Raw genomic sequence first — 23343 nt, forward strand, 5'->3', positions numbered from 1 at the left:
CGCTCTAACCAACTGAGCTAACCGGCCCGTAGAGGTGGCATTAAAAAGATCAACAAAAAAACACCACATTTCACCTTTTACACACGTTTTAGCGTATTTAATTGCGTGGTTACTGTTTTGTGTTATGGTTATACTTTTAAATGCAAATTTTAAATGAGTAAAAAGTGATGATTTGCTATTACTGCAATAGTGCACATGCAATACCGCATGACAGCCTTTAGGTGGCGAAAGCGCGCTCCACGTGACCAACCACAGGAGGCGAAGAAGCCGCGAGACAACAGAAGCGTTAGCATTCGTATTTAAATTAGCATTTAGCTGTCTGTTTTTGAAATAAAGTGTTTTATTAAATATATGGATTTATTTGTTTAAATGTAGTTTTTAGTGCGCGGGATTTCTCCGTGAATGTAGTTTGTGTGTGTAGTTTGTGTGTTTTATTTACATACTTCGGGTAAGTTATGGCAGAAATATAGCTACAAATATAAAGTTAGATTTCCACAGGATGGTTTTTCTCGATATAAATGGTGGATATTTTTAGTATAAAGCTGTAATTGGGATGTTTTAATCCTCATCCACAGTGTAATGAATGTAAATAATAATATATGGTTTTATGGCACTTCCCGCATCGATGTATCACGTGATTCATCTCATTTACATACTTATTTTCAGTTGATTAGAAACGAACTGATCTTTCTCTCCGTCTCTCTCTCCGTCTCTATCTATCCCCGTCTCTCTCTCTCTCTCTCTCTCTCTCTCTCTCTCTCTCTCTCCGTCTCTATCTATCCCCGTCTCTCTCTCTCTCTCTCTCTCTCTCTCTCTCTCTCTCTCTCTCTCTCTCTCTCTCTATCTATCCCCGTCTCTATCTATCCCCGTCTCTCTCTCTCTCTCTCTCTCTCTCTCTCTCTCTCTCTCTCTCTCTCTCTCTCTCTCTCTCTCTCTCTCTCTCTATCTCTCTCTATCCCCGTCTCTCTCTATCCCCGTCTCTCTGTCTCTCTGTCTCTCTCTCTCTCTCTCTCTCTCTCTCTCTCTCTCTCTCTCTCTCTCTCTCTCTATCTCTCTATCCCCGTCTCTCTCTCTCTCTCTCTCTCTCTCTGTCTCTCTCTCTATCCCCGTCTCTCTCTCTTTCTCTCTATCCCTGTCTCTCTCTCTCTCTCTCTCTCTCTCCGTCTCTATCCCCGTCTCTCTCTCTGTCTCTGTCTCTGTCTCTCTCTTTATCCCCGTCTCTCTCTCTTTCTCTCTATCCCTGTCTCTCTCTCTCTCTCTCCGTCTCTATCCCCGTCTCTCTCTCTCTATCTCTATCTCTATCCCCGTCTCTTTCTCTCTCTCTCTGTCTCTGTCTCTCTCTCTATCCCCGTCTCTCTCTCTTTCTCTCTATCCCTGTCTCTCTCTCTCTCTCTCTCCGTCTCTATCCCCGTCTCTCTCTCTCTCTCTCTCTCTCTCTCTCTCTATCCCCGTCTCTCTCTCTCTCCGTCTCTATCCCTGTCTCTCTCTCCGTCTCTATCCCCGTCTCTCTCTCTCCGTCTCTATCCCCGTCTCTCTCTCTCTCTCTCTATCCCCGTCTCTCTCTCTATCCCCGTCTCTCTATCCCCGTCTCTCTCTCTCTCTCTCTATCCCCGTCTCTCTCTCTCTCTCTCTCTCTCTATCCCCCTCTCTCTCTCTCTCTCTCTCTCTCTCTCTCTCTCTCTCTCTCTCTCTCTCTCTCCGTATCTATCCCTGTCTCTCTCTTTCTCTCTCTCTCCCTCTCTCTCCCTCTCTCTCTATCCCTGTCTCTCCCTCTCTCTCTATCCCTGTCTCTCTCTCTCTCTCTCTCTCTCTCTCTCTCTCTCTCTCTCTCTCTCTCTCTCTCTCTCTCTCTCTGTGTGTGTGTGTGTATCTCTCTTGGTCTCTTTCTATGTCTCTGTGTCTCGCTGTGTGTCTCTCTCTTTCTCTCTCTCTGTGTGTGTGTGTGTGTGTGTGTCTCTCTCTCACTGTCTCTGTCGCTTTCTCTCTTGGACTCTTTCTATGTCTCGCTGTGTCTCTTTCTCTCCGTCTTGCTGTCTCTCTCTCTCTCTCTCTCTCTCTCTCTCTCTCTCTCTCTCTCTCTCTCTCTCTCTCTCTCTCTCTCTGTTGCTGTCAGTGTCTCACTCTGTGTATTTTTGTCTCTCCTTTACATTTACATTTGTGAGATTTAGCAGACGCCGTGTCCGGAGCGACGTACGAAAGAGTTTCTAATAATAAATAAATCTACACTGGTACACGAGATTATAATTTAAGATAAATCAGACGATAAATCTTGATTTTTCCAATAGAAAAGTTTACCACTTTAGCAACATCAGTTGATTGTCCATAGTTCCCCCGAGGTTGCGAGCAGTGGCTGAAGGGAAGAGCAGAGATATGAGGAGGTATTCTGAGATCTTGACCTGGAGTCACCTCGGATGACCAGCAGTTCTGTTTTGCTGAGGTTGAGATTATATTCAACCATCCATGAAGATATGTCTGTTAGGCATGCTGAGATCCGAGCAGAAGCTGTGGTATCTGAGAAGGGAAAGAAAAGATGAGTTGAGTGTCATCAGCATAACAGTGGTAAGAAAACCCATGTGAGGATATGACTTCACCAATAGAATGGGTATAGAGGAAGAAAAGGAGGGGACCAAGTACCGAGCCTTGTGGGACACAAGTGGTGAGTCTGTGTGGGGCAGATGTGGATCCCCTCCATGTTACCTGGTATGAGTGACCTTCCAGCTACGAAGATAAGTACAGATGACAGCTTGACTGATTGAGCAGCATGCAGTTTCTCAGAAAGTGCTAGAAGGGACATCTCTGTGGAATGTGCTGCTGTGAACCCAGACTAGTTCGGATCATGGAGGTTGTTCTGTGAGAGACAGACAGACAGTTGGTTAAAAACAGTGCGTTCCAGATATTTAGAAAGAAAGGAGAGAAGTGATACCGGTCTGTAGTTGTCTCTCTCTGTGTCTCTACATCTCTTTCTGTGTCTCTTTGTTTATCTCTGTCTCTCTCTGAGTCTATTTCTCTTTATCTCTGCCTGTCTCTCTCTTTAATTTCTCTGTCTATCTTTCTGTATACATTCACATGAACATCTCTCTTATCCATCTCTCTCTCTCTCTCTCTCTCTCTCTCTCTCTCTCTCTCTCTCTCTCTCTCTCTCTCTCTCTCTCTCTGTGCAGGTGTGTGTGTTTGCGTTGATAAAGATGGAGTGTGTAAAGTCAGGTTGTGTCTCTGCTGGGAGTGAAGTGGATGGAGGATCTCAGAGTCAGGTGTTAACTCCGTTCATGTTGGCGAAGATTGAGAGGAACAGACAGAGAGCGCTGATGCTGAGACAATCCAGACTCGCCAACCGACCACCTGCTGCTGAAGGTGTGTGTGTGTGTGTGTGTGTGTGTGTGTGTGTGTGTGTGTGTGTGTGTGTGTGTGTGTGCGCGCATGAGCATGTGTGCGTGTTTATTGGTGTGTGTTTGTGTTTTAGGTGCCACCTCAGCCAAAATAGCGAAGACGATCGACTCAGGTGCTGGATTCTTTATTGAAGATGAAGAGGAGGAGGACGAGCAACGAGAGCAGAGAGTGGTCTATAAACCTGGTAACTATCATCATCTTCATTATCACCATTATAAACTTCATCATCATCTTCATTATCACCAATACCGACCTTCATCATCTTAACCTTAACCATCATCTTCACCACCACCTTCACCTTCATGATGACCATCACCACCACCTTCATGATCATTACCACCATCACTACCATCAGCACCTTTACCATCATCTTTAACAGCATCACCACCTTCATCATCATCATCATCATCATTTATCACAATGTTCAGCATCACAACTCAACAATGTTAGGAAGAGATAAAAGTATTGGCACCTCGAGTAGACGTGTGTGTGTGTGTGTGTGTGTGTTGTTCAGCCCCAGTGATGGAGCCGGATTATCTGGTGTGTGAAGAGTGTGCAAAGCCGTTCATGGACTCGTACCTCAGCAACAGTTTTGATCTCTCAGTGTGTGACAAGTGCAGGTAAGACATCACACACACATGTACACGCACACACACACGCACACACACACGCACACACACACACAAACACACACACACACACTTCCTTTAGGTTTCTGCAGCTTTTTTTTGTTTTTTTATTGCAGCTGTGTATGACACACACACACACACACACACACACACACACACACACACACAAACACAGTTTTTGTGGTTTTGTCTCATAACCACTGTTTGTGTGTGTGTGTGTGTGTGTGTGTGTAGAGACAGTGAGGTGAAACACAAGCTGATTTCTCGTACAGAGGCAAAGCAGCTTTTCCTGTTAAAAGACTGTGATCTGGATCAGCGAGAGCCTCCACTGCGCTTCATCCTGAGGAAGAACCCTCACAATCCTTGCTGGGGAGACATGAAGCTCTACCTCAAATCACAGGTAACACCCCGACCTCTGACCCTTACCCCCTAAAACACTTATACTTAAAGATGGGCGGGGCTTCACCAGTCTAGACTGCGTCTACAAACTGTGGAACGATTTCACAATAATGTTCAACATCAAACTTCAAAACAGTGTAAAATCTCATCATTCACAGACACATCAAATCATTAAAAGATGAACAGAATCTGGAGAAATGTCTGTGCATGAGGGTGAAAATCATTAGATCGTGATCTTCGGGCCCTCAGGGGCCACTCCATTTAAACCAGTGATGATTCTGTAATGAAGAATCACTGCATGGGATCATGAACACCTCCAAAAATCGTTGCCACGTCGTCCACAACTGCAGGTTAAATCTCCATCATACTGTGAACATGATCCAGAAACACCTCGATCTTCTCTGAGCCAAAGCTCATTTAAAATCTACTGAAGTAAAGTGGAAAACTGTTCTGTGGTCAGACGAATAGACATTTTTATTCTGTTTGGAAACCATGGACACCACGTCCTCCGGACTAAAGAGGAGAGGGACCATCTGACTGGTTATCAGCACTCAGTTCTAGAAGCTGCATCTCTGATGGTATGGTGGTGCATTAGTGCCTGTGGAATGGGCCGCTTTTACATCTGGAAATGTTCCATCAATGCTGAAAGCTTTATACAGGTTTTAGACCAACAACTGCTTCCATCCAGAAATGCTAACTGCATACTGCATCTATTCCACCAGCATGACCTCATAGTAGAAGAGTCCAGGTGCTGAACTGACCTGCTGCAGTCTGGACCTTTCACCTTTTGGCACTTAATGAAGCGAAAAATACAACAAAGGAAACGCAGAACTGTGGAGCAGATAGAATCCTGTATCAGACACGTCTGGGACAACATTCCTCTCCCAAAACTGCAGCAACTGCTCTCCTCAGTTCCCAGATGCATACGGACTGAAGACGTGATGCTACAGAGTGGAAAACATGGCCTTGTAACAACTTTGTTGAGACGTGTTGCAGCATCAGATTTAAAATGAATTTATTTTTTCTTTAAAATCTACAAATTCTCAAAGTTTCACTGTGAATAAAATATGGGTTTATTAAATTTGAAAAATCATTGCGTTATGTTTTATTTACATTTACACAACTTTTTTGGACTTGGTTTTTTGTGTGTTTGTGTGTTTGTGTGTGTGTGTGTGCGTGCGTACGTGTGCAGGTGGTGAGTCGGTCTCTGGAGGTTTGGGGCAGTGAGGAGGCTCTGGAGGAGGCACGAGAGACTCGAGAGGAAAACAAAGAGGTACAGAAACAGAAACGCTTCAACAAGAAAGTCAAAGGTATATACACACACACACACACACACACACATTTATATATACACACAGTACAAACACACTCCCTTTAACTCTTTCTTTTTTTCTCTCTCTTTTTCTTCTTTCTGCCCTCTCCCTCATCTCCCTCTCAGAGCTGAGGCGTACGGTGAGAAGCAGCATGTTCAGGAAAGACACTGGTGTTCATCAGCATGATTATGGTGAGGAGGAGCTGTTGGATGAAGAAGAGGATCAGTACAGGAGAGTGTGTAAGACCTGTGGACACCAGCTCACCTATGAGAAGATGTAGAGACGTCTGTATCCTGGATTGCAGTATGATGGGATCATTTTTACTCATGGTGCTGCTTTTACATTTTACCACCAACAGGTTTTCTATGAAACACTCCCTAAACGTGCTGCCTACGTAGTGAACTACCTTCAGATTGGAACACGTTTGCAGATGATGTTCTGTTACATGCTGAATAAATGAGATGTAAAATAATTTTGTAATAAAAAAAAAAAAGGAATGGCTCAGGGGTTTCAGGTTTCAACCTTGAAGTGCGTGTGTGGGTCCAAATCATGACTTTCTCCATGTCCTTAATCTCAGATTCCTCGCAAATCTATTTGGTGCTAAATTATCAATCTTTTTTTTTTTTTTATGTATTAAACTCATTTAGGGGGCGGAGCTACATCAGCCTAGTTTGTGATGTCATAATATGAGAAACAATCATGTGATATATGAAAGTTTTTAAAGAGTAAAGTAAAAATTATACACTTGCACCTTCGTTTCAAACATTATTTTACTTTATTTATTTTACATGTTCTCACACACACACACACACACACACACACACACACAGAGAAAGATATTTTATTTAGCCAGGTCTGGAATGCTGTGCCCTTTGATTTGTTGGACAGTACGGTGGCCCGGAGGTGTCAGAAGCTAAAAACAGCAAAGCGCGATATAAAGCAGTCAGCAGTAATGTTGGCAATGCAAGGCATGTACAGCATGAGCTTTCTGGTGCTAACGACACACACACACACACACACACACACACACACACACACACACACACACACACACACACAGAGAACTATGTTTGCTTTTCCATCAAAGAAACATCTGCAGAAGTGTGCAACATAAAACAATTACAAAAATGCAAACAGCAGCTCAGTATAGTAGTTCATTAGACTGTGAGTGGGTGTGGCTTAGTATTCTAACATAAGCATGTTTGATTGACAGCTGTCTGTCTCAGACTCCACCTGCAACATCACTCACATATGTAAAGTAGCTTTTACTCGTTACTCAAGTGTTTAATATTTTAACCTCCACTTTCTAGTTTCTTTTTTCTAGGTTACATTTTATTAGCTGGATGTTGTTGTAGTTGTGGTGGTTGTTATGGTGGTTGTTGTGGTTGTAATGGTGATTGTTCTGGTTGTATTGGATGTGAGCGCAACAAGCTGACTCACTAGCTTAGGACTTTAACACTGGCTTTAACACTGGTGATTGTTGTGGTTGTAATGGTGATTGTTGTGGTGTTTGTGTATTTCTTTGTGGTTTTGTAGTTTGATTTGTATTCTAAGAATTATGTTTGGCTCAGGTTCTCTCAGCTTGTGTGTGTGTGCGTGTGGTGGTGGTGTTTGGGGGTGTGTGTGTGTGTTAGTGTGTGTGTGTGTGTGTGTGGTGTTGAAGGGGGGTGTTAGTGTGTGTGTGTGTGTGTGGTGGTGTTGGGGTGTGTGTGTGTGGGGGGGGGGTGTTAAAGGGGGGTGTTAGTGTGTGTGTGTGTGTGTGTGTGTGTGTGTGTGTGTGTGTGTGGTGTTGAAGGGGGGTGTTTGTGTGTGTGTGTGTGTGTGGCGTTGAAGGGGTGTGTGTGTGTGTGTGTGTGTGTGTGTGTGTGTGTGTGTGTGTGTGTGGTGTTGAAGGGGGGTGTTAGTGTGTGTGTGTGTGTGTGTGGTGTTGAAGGGGGGTGTTAGTGTGTGTATGTGTGTGTGTGTGTGTGTGTGTGTGTGTGTGTGTGTGTGGTGTTGAAGGGGGGTGTTAGTGTGTGTGTGTGTGTGTGTGTGTGTGTGTGTTTTACAGACGTGTGGTGTTGCATTTCCTAAGCGTCTGCTTTGATAAACGACTCTCCTGATTTGGCAGCTGCGGGTTTATAAGGTGTTCTGCTCGAAACTGATCCGGCGCTCGCACTCGCGGTCAAAATAGCAAACTAAATTTAACTGCTTTGTGGAGGTCAATGAAAATTCAGGAGAGGGAGAGAAAGAGGGAGAGAGAATTAGAGGGGGAGAAAGAGGTGAAGAAAAGAGGGAGAGAAAGAAAAAGAGGAGATGGGGATAATGAGGCTGAAAACAAAGGAGAGAAAAACACTGTGATGTCATAAAGTGAAACTACATGGATTTAAACCAATCACACGGTCTCGGTTAGCGATCACTCGCTGTTTCATCATAACATATCATTTGTAGATTTTCAATGCTAGTTTTCTCGCTCTATTAGCATTTAGTTGATCGTTTAGCCTTCTATGCTAGGTTAGCCTGGGTGGATTTAGCTTGTATCTTTTGTATGCTGGTTTTTAAATTTGTTTCCGTGGTGTTGTAGTTCTTTCTTTTGTAGTTTCTAGTTCTTTTTGATGTTGTAGTAAAATGACTACAAATGAGTCCAACATGCAACAGCCAATCAGCTTTCTGTTATTGAAGAGAATCTGTCTCGGGTTTCATACAGACGTAAAACCGATTAAATTTTTTCAGAAATGAAGAAGTGCAGGTAGTGATACTCGCCTTGTAAATTGGGGCTCGGTTAAGGCCGGTCGCTAACAACGTGTGTGTGTGTGTGTGTGTGTGTGTGTGTGTGTGTGTGTGTGTGTGTGTGTTTTATGTAGTGATATCAGTCTTAAGACTTTTTAAGACCATTAAGAATAAAAATGTAAGTTTGACTTTGTGAAACCTGCAGTAACCCAGTACGCACCCTAGTTTGCGCTAGTAAGCGTGTTTTCCGCTCAAAGTTCGGACCCGTTTTTTTGGTCACTGTCTTTTACGTCACTCACAAACGCTGTAGTAGTGAAATGCACGCTAGTTATTTATATTCCTCAGATTACACGGTTCTTAATAACTTAATATTGATTGACTGATTGATGATTTTGTAGGTTTAGAGAGCTGAAGGTGGATTAGCTGTGTGTGTGTGTGTGTGTGTGTGTGTGTGTGTGTGTGTGTGTGTGTGTGTGTGTGTGTGTGTGTGTGTGTGTGTGTCGTGTCTTTAGTGGCTATAAATACAGGCCTAATGTTTCCATGCTTCAGTCATCTGTTCATCCAGAAATACACTGAACTCTTCTACATTATCGATGGATTCACGTCCTACACGTGATTCTATAAATCCAGCGTGTACAGAGATAAACGTATAGGCGGCAATCTGTCCATTTCAGGTTTACATTCTCAGATGGTGGCTTTCCGTAAGGCTGCTGTGTGAAACACGCTACGCTCACAACACAAGACTGAACCCTGACATCCATCAAAGATAATTAAAGTCAAGGTACAGGGCAAATTCAATCCGACATCAGGGTCCTGCTTTATTTATTTATTAGTTTGTTTTTTTTTTGTTTTGTTTTTTTTATCATTTTTCGTGTTTTTAATTATAAAATGTAAATTCTAATAATTACGTTTAATTCATTACATTTGAATTCCTTAAATTCGTTAAAACGTGTAATTACGTTTAATTAATAATAATATGTATGAAAGATATTCTCCACAAAACTTTTTTGCATCAGTAATATTTACATTCATTTAACGTAATGTTCTTTTAATAATTTCTTTTTTTAATCTTATGAAATATCATTATTATCATTATTATTATTATTATTATTATTATTATTATTATTATTATTATATTAAAAGTTTGTTGAAACCTTCATTGAAAAATCCTCCCTTTGCATGAACGACAGCTTTTCACAAACTCGTTCGTTTCTCCAAGCACTTGGCTTCTTTAGCTGCTGTGTCTCTTGTAAAACTCTCCAAACATGTTCTTCACTAGGTTTCTTGTTCGTCCCAGAGCAGTTGGATAAGATTTATGTGCAGGTCGTTCCATGATCAATAAATCTGATCACATCTTCTCTCCTGGTCTCTGTCTTTCTTCCACTCATTCACTCTCTCGTGCATGTGAAAAGCGTAAAAAACTTCAAAACCCATAAAAAAAACAGAATATAAACATTTATTTACAAGTGAGGAATTTCTTTCTAATAAAACAACAAAGTGTCATTAATAAATATATATATTTTTGAAGATTTCTTTTTTTTTTATATATATATATATTCGATATATATTCATATATACATATCCAGGTTTTGAATTTGATCTTCAGGACTCTATTGATATTAATTGGTAATATTGGTATTTAAAAACATTTTATAAAAAATATAAAACTTTCCACTATATTAATTAAATATTATACACTAAATATTTCCACGCCCTCCGAATATACAGCACGTTATGCTTGTTGTTTGTTAGGTTTATATAAAAAAGAGAGAAATTAACAAATAAGAATAAAACAAGAATGTTTGTGTTTTATGATGTTTTTCTTATAAAACGATTCCAGGATACATTTTCTCCTGTTGTCACAAAAAAAGTGTTCAAAATGTTTAGACTCAAAATTTGTAAAGTACAAAAAAAATGTCTCAGTGGAGGTGAAATATTTATAATATACTGTATTTTTAGCCGTATTGTATGCACATAGACAGACGTGCGATTAAACACACACACACACACACACACACACACTTCTGTGTCTTTGTCCTCTGTTGGTGTAACTTGGCCCTGGTGAGAGGGTTCGTGCCCTCGGCCTGACGTTTTTTTGCAAGAGCTTTGTCATCTGAGACGGAAAGAGCGAGTGAGCGGAGGGGAGTGGGGGGGGGTTGGGGAGGGCGGTTTGGCTTGGCTCATGAGTTACTCTCCGTTAAACCAGAGGCTTGAAAGAGATACATGCTCCAGAAACACGGAGCAGCGAGGCAAAGCAGCTCTTTCTCCTCTATTTCTCTTTCCTTTCCTCCCTCCCTCTGTCCCTCTCTCTCTCTCTCTCCATACTTCCCTTGACACAGTAAAATGGAGACCCTCCGCACGGCCATCATGGTTACCGGAGTTCCCAAGAAAGATCACTGTGGCACCGAGACCAACTACGTAGATCTCGGGAGCAGCAACACCGTGAAAGTCACATTTACTGGCGAGGGAAACCAGAGGGCCATCTTCAAGCGCAAAAGCAACCTCCTCCAGGAACACAAAGAAGGTCGCACGGATCCAAGGAAGGCCGAAAAGGAAATCTTGGATATGGATTTAAAAATCGAAAGTTATCTGAAGGAAAAGTCAGAGAGCGAGGTGAAGTGTGGCAAGCCGGAAGAACCTGATTACACGGACATGTATCTGAACAGCAGGTGCGAGTCCGAGTCTGAGTCAGAAGACTGTGATCCCGATGAGAGTGACCATGACATGCCTGTGGTTGAGGAGACGGAGTCGCACTACATAACGACGCACGAGATTCAGCTCACCGAACTGGACCACGACATGGACCATGAGCTCGGGCGAGCCGCAAGCTCATGCTGGGATTACGAAGACGACAATCTTGTGTACTCGTTCGTGGACTATGCGTCATTCAAAAGTGGTGAGCAGACTACGGGGGAGAAGGGTCAGCGCCGGGCGACTGGCAGCCGTCCACCCAAACTGGCTGCTACCAAAGCGCTGATCAGCACAGAGAGCGAATGCGCGAGTTCTGACGATGGCGTAAGAAATAATGCGGGACGCATCCACGTCTCCATAAAAGCCTCGTCTCAAAGGGTGAGCGAGCCGGTTCGCACGTCCCTGCATGACAACGATCTTTTACAATGTTATCATGAAACGCAAGCAAGCAAAATAGATAGTCATGCGCACTGTTTCATTCCTGCGCCTGGACGGCAGCACCTTGCGAGTAAATTGATGAAAGGCAAAGATGTCACCGAGTACTCGAGCGGTGCATCGAGTTCCGTGAGTGAGCTTGACGATGCCGATAAAGAGGTCCGGAATCTAACAGCGAAGTCTTTCCGTAGCCTTGCGTGCCCCTACTTCGACACCATAGACCTCAGACCCTCGAGTGAGTCCTCTGTTTCAGAGCACAGTCTAAGCATGAACAAGTGGTCCTCTTTCGTCGATTTTAAATGCCAGAATTGCGTGTCGCACGGAGGTGAGTGCAAAAATTCTACGTGCTCCATGGAAATGAAGGCGAGAACAGAAAGCGGAAATGGTAATGTGAACACCTTGAGTGAAGGGAAAACCCAGCAGATGTACACCAAGTCATCAAAATATAAACAGAGCTGCGACACCGAGAGGCGCACAAAATGCATACAGAGCGCATCAAACATTGATCATGTGGCTGTTGGAGTGGAGGGAGAACACAAGAATGCCGTGTTCGCTTCGAGCCTCCTGCAAGACCTCATTTTGAAAAATATGCGATTCGATCAAGAGCACAAACTGGAGCGTGGTGAAGTAAATGCAAACTCACCACCTAAAGACAGCACAAGCTGCAAGGTTTTACGAAGTCAAACATCGGAATCAGGGTCTGTTCACTCTGTTGTTTCGGTAGAAGATGTGGACAGCTCAAATACCCCTTTCAACGAAATACAGGATGAAGAAAGTAAGGAGATACGTGATACATTGTGGACACCTACAGCAGAAAACTTTGATGAGCCTCCAATGGCTGATCGACTGCTAGGGGATCTGGGAATTTGTGAATCCAAAGTGAATACTGAAGGTGACGTCTCGGCCACAAGGGTGCCAGGAGAGGGGGCAAAAGAAAATAAGACAAACAGTGAAACAATACAAATGTCACGCTTGCATGTCCCGGGGTCACATTTTCTTTCTAAAGAAAGGGAAGTAGCTGAGCCACCTATGCTAATAAAACACACAACAGATCCTGTCCAATCAGATGAAAAGAAAACATGTACCATGGCCCACTCAAACAACGGCAAAGCACCAGAGATCACAATCTGCCTGCGCAGCATCAAGGAAAACAAAACCACTCTCGAACGACCTTTCAACATTGCCAGCCTCCTGACGCCGAAACTCAGCAAACACAGCGATAACACCAAGAGCGAGAAAGTCCCGCACTTCACCGTCAGAGACGTCCGGGACACCAGGTGCAAACTCCAAACGCCCATTCATCAGGTGCGCGATGTACGGAAACTGGTCAAGAGCTCGTACCGTTTAGTGTCTCTAGAAAGCGGCAAGAACAAAACAGCATCGTGCGAAGAAACCGACGGTGTCAAAAAGGAACCGGACAAAAACGACAAGAAAGAAAAGATACCCATGGTGATCAAATGCCATTCGGTGAACACCAATTCAAACACCCACATGAATGCCAACCTTTGGAGCCACCCGGAAAGCGAGAGATCGTCGTTGCAGCCGATCTCTGAGCAGCAGGAGGTTCAGATGAAGACGACCAGTTGGAAAGAAAGCAGGGTTGAGAGCAAAATGGTGAACCAGGCGGCATTGGAGAAACTTAAGGCGGCTGTAAAGACCATGGAACAGCTTTACGTTTTTGACCGAAATGAGTGGCGGCGCAAAACGGAGGCACCACGGCCGGTGACGGACAGCCACGTCCTCTCACTAATCACTAGCGAGGAGCAAGGCGTGGACGAGAGGCTAGTGAAAGCAGAATCTTCAAAACTTTCACATCCTTGTGCAGACACAAGCTTTAGTAGAACACTCACTCATCATCTGCAACAAGACGTTCCCAAGATACAGTGTTCCAGTGTCCGTACCAATATTTCCAGCTCCATGAGAAGCCCCTTTTCCATCCAAATCTGTCCCTCCAAAAGCACAGTGGAGAAAAGAAGCAGCGTCGAGGTTGAAATCGGAGACACCTGCCTTAAATCGAATCCAGACCCGGAACCTAAACCTCAGCCTCCGGCTATATTGGATTCAGAAAATTATCTAACCATCCCAATTAAGTCACACCCCTTAGAGACAAAACCGGAACAAAGTGTACCCCCCACCCCTCAACCCCGCCCACCCCTTCAGCGCTCACCGGTCGTCATGGAGTCATGGTCTCCCGACAGTCCAGTGCTGACTTTTTGTCAACCTGCGCAAATTCTTTGTGTCACACCCCCTGTGGACCTGCTCACGTCGAATACACAACGCAAGCTCCTGCTCGATCCCGTAACGGGGCAGTGCTACCTAGTGGACACGCCCATCGCCCTTCAGCCCGTCACGCAAAGACTGTACTGCCCTGACAGCGCTCAGTACCTGGATGTCCCAGTAGCACTGAGCTCCACGTCGTATCTCATCTGTCCATCGTTTGCACCGCCGCATTCAAACCCGGCGTGCTCACAAGGTGAGGGCACTGGGACGAATGCTGCAGTGGGCGGGGCTAAACCCATTATCAGTATTTCATCACAGCAAGGACCACGCGTGGTGGCGCCGCCTTCTTTCGACGGCACAACCATGAGCTTCGTCATGGAGCACAGATGAGAGCACATGTGAGTGAAAGTGAAAAATCTGTGTGTGTGTGTGTGTATGTGTGTGTGTGCATGTGTGTGTGTATGTGTGTGTGTGTAAAGTAAAGGTCAGGGGATGTTGTACATTTGTTGTGCTGAGGCAGAGGAACGACAGCTGCTGAGAGCGATCACAAACTCTAATACACACTCACACACACTCGCACAGCTTTATATAGAGAGTAATAGAGTGCATGAAAGAGAAAAAGTGGTAAATGGTGGTGGCACTATAGGGACTAAGAGAGAGTGAAGAATAAAAGAGAGGGATAAAACCATAAGAAAGTGAAACGAAAAAAGGAACGAGCGGCTAGACGAGCGAGAATGAGAGGAAATGGGTGGGAGAGAGATAAAAAAAAAAAAAAAACGATGAAATGAAAGAGAGAAGGAAGTGAGTGAAAGCAAAAGTGTGAGGGAGGAAAAAACAGAGAGTGACAGAGAGAGACAGAGAGAGATAGAGAGAGATAAAGAGAGAGCTCACATGAGCTTCCACAACCTTCTTCTGCACAACAGTATTGTCTCTCTGTCATCAATCAGATTTACATCAAACCAGACAGATGGTCAAACCTCACAGTGCGACTGATTCACCAACATTCATTACTGTTACACGCAGACCCATTTACTCAAATACACACATTCAATTCAACACAACACACACACACACACACACACACACACACACACACACACACACACACACACACACACACACACACACACACACACTCTCTGTCTTTTACAAACCATGCGTGCACACACACACTCTGTTTCTCTGTCTTTTACAAACCACACACACACACACACACACACACACTCTCTCTCTCTCTCTCTCTCTCTCTCTCTTTCTGTCTTGTACAAGCCACACACACACACACACACACACACACACATACACTCTCTCTGTTTCAGTCTTTTACAAACGATACACATACTCTCCCTCTCTCTCTGTGTTTTTGTCTTTAACAAACCACACACACACACACACACACACACACACTGCTCTCTCTCTTTCTGTCTTTTACAAACCATACACACAAGTTTTCCTACAATTTTGTTATAATGTTATAAATAATAAAGTTCGAAAGTTGAAAATTTTAATAAATTGTGTTTGTTGATTATAAGTTAAAGTTAAAATTGTTTAAAAAGCTGCAGGTTGTTTTTTTTAATAAACAACATCCCGAAAATGTGATCATTTCTGTTTTCCATTTCTTTCCTTACAGGTCTGGTGTGTGTGTGTGTGTGTGTGTGTGTGTGTGTGTGTGTGTGTGTGTGTGTGTGTGTGTGTGAGTGTGTGTGTGAGTGTGTGTTCGTTCAGGATGGAACCCTGATTCTCACATCGGAACATAACACCGAAACTATGTCACTTCCGGTGGCATTTCAGCTTCCTGTCTGCACTGTGGTTTCGAACTGATTCATTTCCTTGCGTGTGTATGTGTGTGTGTGTGTGTGTGTGTGTGTGTGTGTGTGTGTGTGTGTGTGTGTGTGTATGTGTGTGTGCATGCGTGCGTGCGCGTGTGTGTTCTTCGTTGGAGAGTTTCACAGACTTCATTCTGTAAAGACATTTGAAGAAGTGCATTATGGGTAAAGGACTGCCATCTTTGTTGGATGTTTTGTACCTCTGTGGGAATTACGGCTGTGTTCCAATTCTGTATTTAATGTCCTCTTGTTGAATTCCCCTTAATTATGTCCCCTCGTCTTTCGTTCTTTCACTCAATCATCTGTTATTATTATTATTATTATTATTATTATTATTATTATTATTATTATTATTATTATTATTGCCATTATAACCCCAAACTTTAACATTTACATCTTTCCATGACACCTTCCAGGACCTGCCAGCTACTTAGTTAACTGCTAATCTGCTAATCTGTGATGCTAATGCAGCAATATTAGCGTTGCGCCAATTGTAACATGAGCTCATATTTTACATTTTATTTCATGTCCTCGTGAGCTCCGATGTTACTACATCTGACTTTATTACTAGCTAATTAGCAAGCTAGGTAATAGTTAGCAAAAAGTGTCAGAAGAAGCGATCTCCATTCAGTCATGCGAACAAAAGAAGGTGGAGCTTAGGCTTCATTTTGAGCTTTAAAAGGTTAGCTCCTGGCACATTTTTTTTTTCTTATATTAAGCATTACACTAGCTTAGCAGTATTAATGAATCCTGCTAGCTACTAAAATACAGCTAGTCACTACAATAACATTAGCTTGAATTATTACCTGGTATAAGTTACACTTCCTGGACTCTTGCTTTACAAAACGTTTGAAGACATGAAAGATTGCGATCGCCGTTGCCAAAGTCGTACAATGAATGTAGTTGCTAATACAAATCGTGGAAAGTGAAAACATTTTTAGAGCACAACCTTCTGCAGACTCAGACATGTTAAACACTAACGTTAACACTTTCTTTAGCGACAACATGTCATTTCCACTGTTAGCGTGATTTCGTGTGTGTGTTAGCCATGTGTTAGCTTCCTGTTTATGCTTCAGTTCCTCTGAATGTATATTAAAGGTATGTGGATCTGCAGGACAGTCTGTTTACCTGCTCTGTAAAAAAAAAAATCTGTCAGGTTTCAAGAAAAACAAACAAACAAAGAAAGAGTCTACACTGTCATGTTTTTTTTTCTTTTTCAGTCATCAAAATTTCATTTTAGCCACGCTATCCCTGCGTTTCTGCACTGTGTGCTTCCAATGAATTTAAACACTGAAGCCAATAATTTTACGCATAATGTAATAGCTAATAGCTAAATTTTAGGAGAAATGTCTAGCTAATTGCAGAAGATAAAGGGGATAAAGCTAGGCTAGTGCGATTAGCTAGCGGTAAAATGTTTAAACAATGACGTGTTTGTAGCTAGCTTCATTATTGCTACAAAACTATTTTAAGGAGGCTAGTTACTCACCGTTTTACATAAGCCCCGCCCACAATGTGCTAATCAGCGGCATTTTATGCATGAATTGACTATTTTAAATAGTAGGTTAGAAACAAACACTAACTAGCCATTTTTTAAAGCAAATTCTGCAATATTTTAGTTGTTTTGCTAATACACTATTAGTGCTAGGTTCAGAGTTGTTCATCTTTGTCCAAATCTTTGTCTGTTACAGCAAATTTAAACCTGTTCATGTGTCATTCATATGAGCTTAATAACGTATCAGAATACTAATCACTGAGGCGCTATCAAGCTCTTATGTGTGTGTGTGTGTGTGTGTGTGTGTGAGATTAGGTCGTTTACTGTCTTTTACTTTATAGATTTGTTTTGATATTAAACTCTTAAACAATAAATCGCTCTCTATAACAGCTAAACACTAACGGGCACTCAACGGTACTCAAATTATTATTTTATTATTATTCTTTTCCACTTTCATCTTCATGTGTTTCATTCAATGATTCATTTTTATCACAATGCTAACGATGCTAACAATAGCCGTGATGTAAATATTATGAAAAACTCATCAGCATGACGATAAACTGCATATTAGATGTGAAGCAAAACAGTTTTTGACCTGCGTCAGGTTAAAATATACGAACTTTTAAACCGTAAACCTTGTGAGGTGTGTTAGCTTGCTAGTTTGGCTTAGCAAATGATGAGAAAAGCATCTTTTGAGGTAGAATTGGTGTTAAATTTGTTTCTAAATCTCATATTTGTATTGTTTTTATAGTAACACTGAAGCCTTTATTCATTTATTCTTTTTTTATTTTATTTTTTTTATACTGCTTTTTTTGTGTGATTGCATGTTCAGGGGAGAAGGTCAGTGGAAAAAATCTTGGAAAGGTGATGGAGAGTCCTGAGGAGAACGAAAGAAACGAAGGGAAAAGCAGAAGGATGGAAATGAAAAAGAAATGTTCTCCAGGTTTTCAGGATAAACTCGTGACAGAAATCAAGGGTTGTGTTATTTTAATGATGAAGCTTGTGTCAGTGATGGAACTGTAATGAGGATGAAGTTCCTCTCAGGGAGTTTTTTCCTCAGGACTCCCTCATGAGGAGAATTTTCCTAATGCTAAAGTCGTTATCCCTTTCTATGAATCCGCCCTGAGACAAAGTCCGCAGTAGAAAGGTTTCTTTATTAGTAAACCTAGCAACAGGCTGTTCCAACCAATGTCATATATATATATGTTCAGAGTTACATCAGCATGCTAATTCATTCCTAGCTAGCGATACATGTAAGCAAATTTCCTCAGAAAAATAGTTCATGCTAGTCAAACATTACACTGAGTGTGTGTGTGTGTGTGTGTGTGTGTGTGTGTGTGTGTGTGTGTGTGTGTGTACGTGTGCGTGAGAGCATAACATTGCGTATATCCGTCTCAGGATGATGTCACTAATCTCGTCTCAGGTTTTTATCTGCTTGGGAGAGCTGATTTAGCTTTGTGCTAATTTAGCGTTTAGCATCAGTGGTATTTATTGGATCGTGAAAGACTAGTTTACTGCAATGCTCCGAGTTTTAAATATAGACCTATAATTAACTCTTAGCTTTCAACTTGGTGCTGTGTGTGTGTGTGTGTGTGTGTGTGTGTGTGTGGGCACGCTAGTCAGGTACTTTCTCATTTCTATAGCATTTTTCTATAGTTATTATAGTCAAGCTTATGTACAAGCTAGAGAATTTTATATAGTGCAACTAGCTAACATTAAGCTAACTATTTAATTGTGTGTTACAGTGAATGAATGTACTAGCTAATATTAGCTTGAAAGGTATACTGTGATTTAATAACAAGGAGCTAGGCATACAAGAAAGCTAGTTAATGTTATGCTAACTGCTAACTGTTTTTTTGCCGAAAAACCAAACGGAAAACTCAGAACAAAGTTTCAAATTGTTTTATTTTCCTGAAGATTATTTACATCCATACAAAAAAAAAAAAAAAATCAACATCTGTGTAAACATCTGGTTGTGGGGGAATGGACAAAGTGTTGTTGTTTTTTTTTTCCTGAGATCTACATGTTTAGATCAAATAAATAACCCATTAAGACATAAACATATAAATAACACCACATCATTAGCCATTTTAGCTAGTTCACACTAAGTGGCTAATGTGAGATTGTGCTTGGTGACCAAAGCTATGCTAATCATTCAACTGTACCAGTGTAAACGTCCAGGCGATAGACCCATACACTGAATATTATTTCCTTTTCACAAAAATAATTCAGAACCAAAACAGCATAGCTCAGTTAACATGGCTAAGGTTAACATATTCCATTTTACTAGCATGTACATTGAAAATTAGACTACATGGCTCAGGTTATGCTAGCAATGCTTGTTCAAACGTCAATATAATCTCAGTTTTGTTTTTGAGCTTGTCCACAATTGTGTTAGTAGCTAGTTTCTTCATTTAGCATTGTAATTCCGCTCAACCAAATGAAATGCTGTCATGGCTAATCGTTTTATTGGGAGGTTGATCGGGGTTATGCTAGCTGCTAATGAGCCTTCAATGTTACGCTCCTCAGTGGTGTTTTATTCTGAATTATTTCAAAATTTTAAACAATGAGAAAATTATGCCATCAAAAACTTGACGACTCATAAAATAAAGTCCTCCATGTTAAACCCAATGCCTGGCTTTGCTAAAAAATATTAGCACCCTGCGCTTAGCATAATAAAGCTAAATTTAATTTAAACAAAAAAAAGCGGACGTGTTTAAGGTTCAGATCTACCAGCTACTTTCAAACACTTTTTTTACACATGTTGGAGTTCTCCTGATGCAGAGGAAACTCAGAGCCTGGGATGAGCTGCTCACGAGTTCTGTGCCATGTGTATGGAGCTCCAGAGGACAACTTCTCCATTTTATGCACCGCCTCCCTGCAGGACACGGTAAACACAAAGCCCACTAGGTTACACGCTAACTCATGCTGAAAACGTGCTAATGCTAATAATGACATTACCATTACATTAGCACCTAGCCAAGCTTCACAAGGCTAAAGGACTCTTGTGTGATCTGAGATGTTTTACCTGAACGGGAATGTAGTCTTTTCCATCTGCATGCACACTAGGAAGGGGTACTCGGAGAACTGCACAGTGGTGATGAAGTCGAGCGCCGTTTCTGTCTCGAAACTCACCTCCATCCCGACGCTCAGAAAGTCTGCATCCACCGTTACGTTGCCCATGACGACCAGAGCACCCCTGTGGACAACATAAAACTTTCAAATAAATGCCAAGGTTCTCCAGTTCCTCTCTGAAAAACCTGGTACGCTTGGAAACTCTTTAGGGTACTAAATAAAATCAAGGTTCTCATCCAGTTCTGCATTGCATCGCTAACTATCTAGCAACTGTGCTGTCTTAATGTTTAGCCACTCTTGAACCATTGTGGAGCTAGCTAGCTAGTAAGTTATGTTAAGCTAACATATTTTGAACAAAGCTATTTCTAGTAGTCTTAGCTAGCTAATGTATTTGCAAGCTAGCGCAGATCATAGCACAGATTTACATTTAGCTTAGTTTTCTTTTCACTGATCTTCAGAAGAACATTAATGAAAGGTTTCTCTCCCAGAAACCGTGTCCTATAGAATTTTTTACAGCTGCTTGTGGAACTCAATTCCATTCATGAGTAGCTTGGGCACACAGATCTGCTGGCTGTAGCAATCTGGGGTTTATTTGAGTCTATACATAGCTCCTAGCCTGCTAATGCCTGTGTGTGAGCTTTTACAAAAGAACTATCATCCAGTTCCTTGAAACCCTCACCTGTTCATGTCTTTAAAAAAAAAAGATTATAGCCTCGTTATTTAGCATCAATTTATCCCTTAGCTTTAAGAACCTCAAGCAATGCAGGATCTTCAAAACGTGTGTATTTTAGAAGCAAAAGTTGACCTTCTCCTCTGACGCATGACAGAGGTCTATATTTGGACTTGAAGCCACAATCCAAGTTGTTTGCCAGTGCATTTGTTTCCTGGCTAGCACCTCGCCCGGCTTAGCCAGTGTTTCCAGGCTGGTAGCCAGATGCTAAAAGATGAGCACCTGGTGCAAATAGTGCTCCAAAAACCCTCGAGGGCCAAATCAAACGGCAAACGGAGCACAGAGCGATCTCAGGAATTTGTCGCAAAAGTAGTCAGCAGGAAGCAAAGCCAACTGTCGTAAATGTCTGAAGATTATTTTGTACCTGTTGTTGACGCTAGTCTTGGATTCCCGATACCAAAGGCTAAACTCCATTCCTCCAGAGATATCGATGGCCAAACCCCCCTGGAACTCGACAGCAGCCCGCAGACCAGATTGCAGAGGAATCACCTGAGAGACACAACAGGATGCTAAACACAGGCTAGCAGGGAAAACTTTTCTTTAAGGTCCAGAACGTGGTGCTGATAATGAAGTTAATCAACCTTTTAAAAACTTGTTGTTTACCTGAGAGTGATCAGTGAGCAGGATCAGACCCTTCACCACATTCATGGGTTCTCCAGACATTGAGAAAATCTTGGACATCAGGTCACTGTAGCCCTTGAAAAAGGTCACTGGTCGAAGCTGGACGTCCAGGAGCAGAGCTGACATTCCAGCAAACGATTCCAGGTCCTCCTCACCTTCATCAGCCGTCGCTGCTATCAGAGACTCCAGACCCTGTGCCTCGATGGCCACCTGAAGGAGACGAGAGGCTCAGGCGAGTGGTGGTGAAGGATACTTATAGGTAATAATGGACAGAGAAGTCGTAGAAGAAGGTGTGTGAAGGTGGGAGGAGTTATACAGCTATATGCAGGTGAAAAGAGTCATACAGGTGCAGGTATGCACAAGTGGGAGGACCTATACAGGTAAAATGTGTGTGCAGGTGGGAGGAGTCATACAGATGAAAGGGTCTGGGGTTGGGAGAGGTTATAGAGACCAAGGTGTGTGAAGATGGCAGGAGTCACAAAGGTGGAGGAATATGCAGGTGGGAGGAGTTATACAGGTAGAGCAATATGCAGGTGGGAGGAGTTATACAGGTAGAGCAATATGCAGGTGGAAGGAGTTATACAGGTAGAGCAATATGCAGGTGGGAGGAGTTATACAGGTAGAGCAATATGTAGGTGGGAGGAGTTATATAGGTAGAGCAATATGCAGGTGGAAGGAGTTATATAGGTAGAGCAATATTCAGGTGGGAGGAGTTATATAGGTAGAGGAATATGCAGGTGGGAGGAGTTATATAGGTAGAGGAATATGCAGGTGTGAGGAGTTATACAGGTAGAGCAATATGCAGGTGGGAGGAGTTTTATAGGTAGAGCAATATGCAGGTGGGAGAAGTTATACAGGTAGAGCAATATGCAGGTGGGAGGAGTTATACAGGTAGAGCAATATGCAGGTGGGAGGAGTTTTATAGGTAGCGCAATATGCAGGTGGGAGGAGTTATACAGGTAGAGCAATATGCAGGTGGGAGGAGTTATACAGGTAGAGCAATATGCAGGTGGGAGGAGTCTAACAGCACCAGGCCTGTATGAGTTTGTGGTCTGTAGTAAAGGCTGCTGGCTGAGGGCTGAAATGTGTTACCTCCTCAGCCTCTTGGCGTTTCCCGGCTACTGAAGATCACACAAACAATTATCACCTCCTTTTTAAACTTCTCTGTGTTATGATTTGTAATCTACTCCTCGTTAGCTCTTCTACCAGTCGTTGCATGAAACCCAAACCTTTTCTGGCCCGGTGGTTTAGGAGTTCCAGCATGTACACATCACATGTCAAGGAATCTTACGTTCCTTTATCACGTTAAGTCTCAGTTTCTGGCGTGTTTCTTGAATTTCTGTGACACTACATTTTTATTGTGTTCTTTAATCCTATTTTTATTGGCTGTCTGATGTTCGGATTAGACCTATGTGCATGTGCAGTACCTGAAGGCCGTGCAGGAGGGCGCCGTTGCTCTGGCCGTAAATGTTCATGTTGCTCCTCCTCAGAATTCCTGATCCCGAGTACAAAATGTCCAAGCTGTAGGTGGTGGTGACATCAGTGCCCCCTGGTGATGAACATGTAAATCTGAGCTGTGTCTAAATACATGCTAAAGGTATGCTGAAGGTGGACACCTTCATATAAACCTCTGTGTTTTCCTCAAATACATGGAACAAACTCGAGGTAAAGTCAGAGGTCATGGAGTGCTTACGTGTCATAAAGCCGGAGTAGGCAGATGAAGATCCAACCTTCGAGAAACGGTCGTAATTTTGTGCGATCATGTCCTTCATGACTTCATGTACTATTTTACTGCAAGAAAAAAAGAGAGGAGAGG

At 42.5% G+C, this 23343-nt stretch overlaps 2 protein-coding genes across 2 annotated transcripts in view; one reads left to right on the plus strand and one right to left on the minus strand.

Annotated features, from left to right (window-relative positions):
- Nucleotides 1-3161: 3161 nt before the first annotated feature.
- On the plus strand, nucleotides 3162-16796 carry xpa (xeroderma pigmentosum, complementation group A). Its single transcript, XM_083533350.1, has 8 exons — nucleotides 3162-3351; nucleotides 3461-3571; nucleotides 3902-4007; nucleotides 4251-4416; nucleotides 5608-5725; nucleotides 5854-6007; nucleotides 10777-14181; nucleotides 15414-16796. Exons 1-7 carry the CDS (start codon nucleotides 3186-3188, stop codon nucleotides 14171-14173), a joined length of 4218 nt encoding a protein of 1405 aa, XP_083389476.1. The 5' UTR covers nucleotides 3162-3185; the 3' UTR covers nucleotides 14174-14181; nucleotides 15414-16796.
- A 2192-nt stretch (nucleotides 16797-18988) lies between these two features.
- Nucleotides 18989-23343, minus strand: part of mttp (microsomal triglyceride transfer protein) — a 17195-nt gene continuing 12840 nt past the window's right edge. Inside the window, 7 exon segments of the mRNA XM_083533189.1 lie at nucleotides 18989-19857; nucleotides 19859-19979; nucleotides 20130-20300; nucleotides 21271-21395; nucleotides 21510-21737; nucleotides 22955-23076; nucleotides 23221-23318. Coding sequence (XP_083389315.1) covers nucleotides 19831-19857; nucleotides 19859-19979; nucleotides 20130-20300; nucleotides 21271-21395; nucleotides 21510-21737; nucleotides 22955-23076; nucleotides 23221-23318 — 892 coding nt within the window. The 3' untranslated portion in view covers nucleotides 18989-19830.

Source organism: Silurus aristotelis (genome assembly GCF_946808225.1).
Source record: "Silurus aristotelis genome assembly, chromosome: 27".
NCBI lineage: Eukaryota > Metazoa > Chordata > Actinopteri > Siluriformes > Siluridae > Silurus > Silurus aristotelis.

What these genes read in the sequence shown, in the direction of transcription:
- xpa (XM_083533350.1), top strand. Translation starts at nt 3,186, where the DNA reads ATGGAGTGTGTAAAGTCAGGTTGTGTCTCTGCTGGGAGTGAAGTGGAT. An exon ending in AGCTCTACCTCAAATCACAG is followed by an intron (nt 4,417 to 5,607) that starts GTAACACCCCGA and finishes GTACGTGTGCAG; the next exon opens with GTGGTGAGTCGGTCTCTGGA. An exon ending in CTCACCTATGAGAAGATGTA is followed by an intron (nt 6,008 to 10,776) that starts GAGACGTCTGTA and finishes CCCTTGACACAG; the next exon opens with TAAAATGGAGACCCTCCGCA.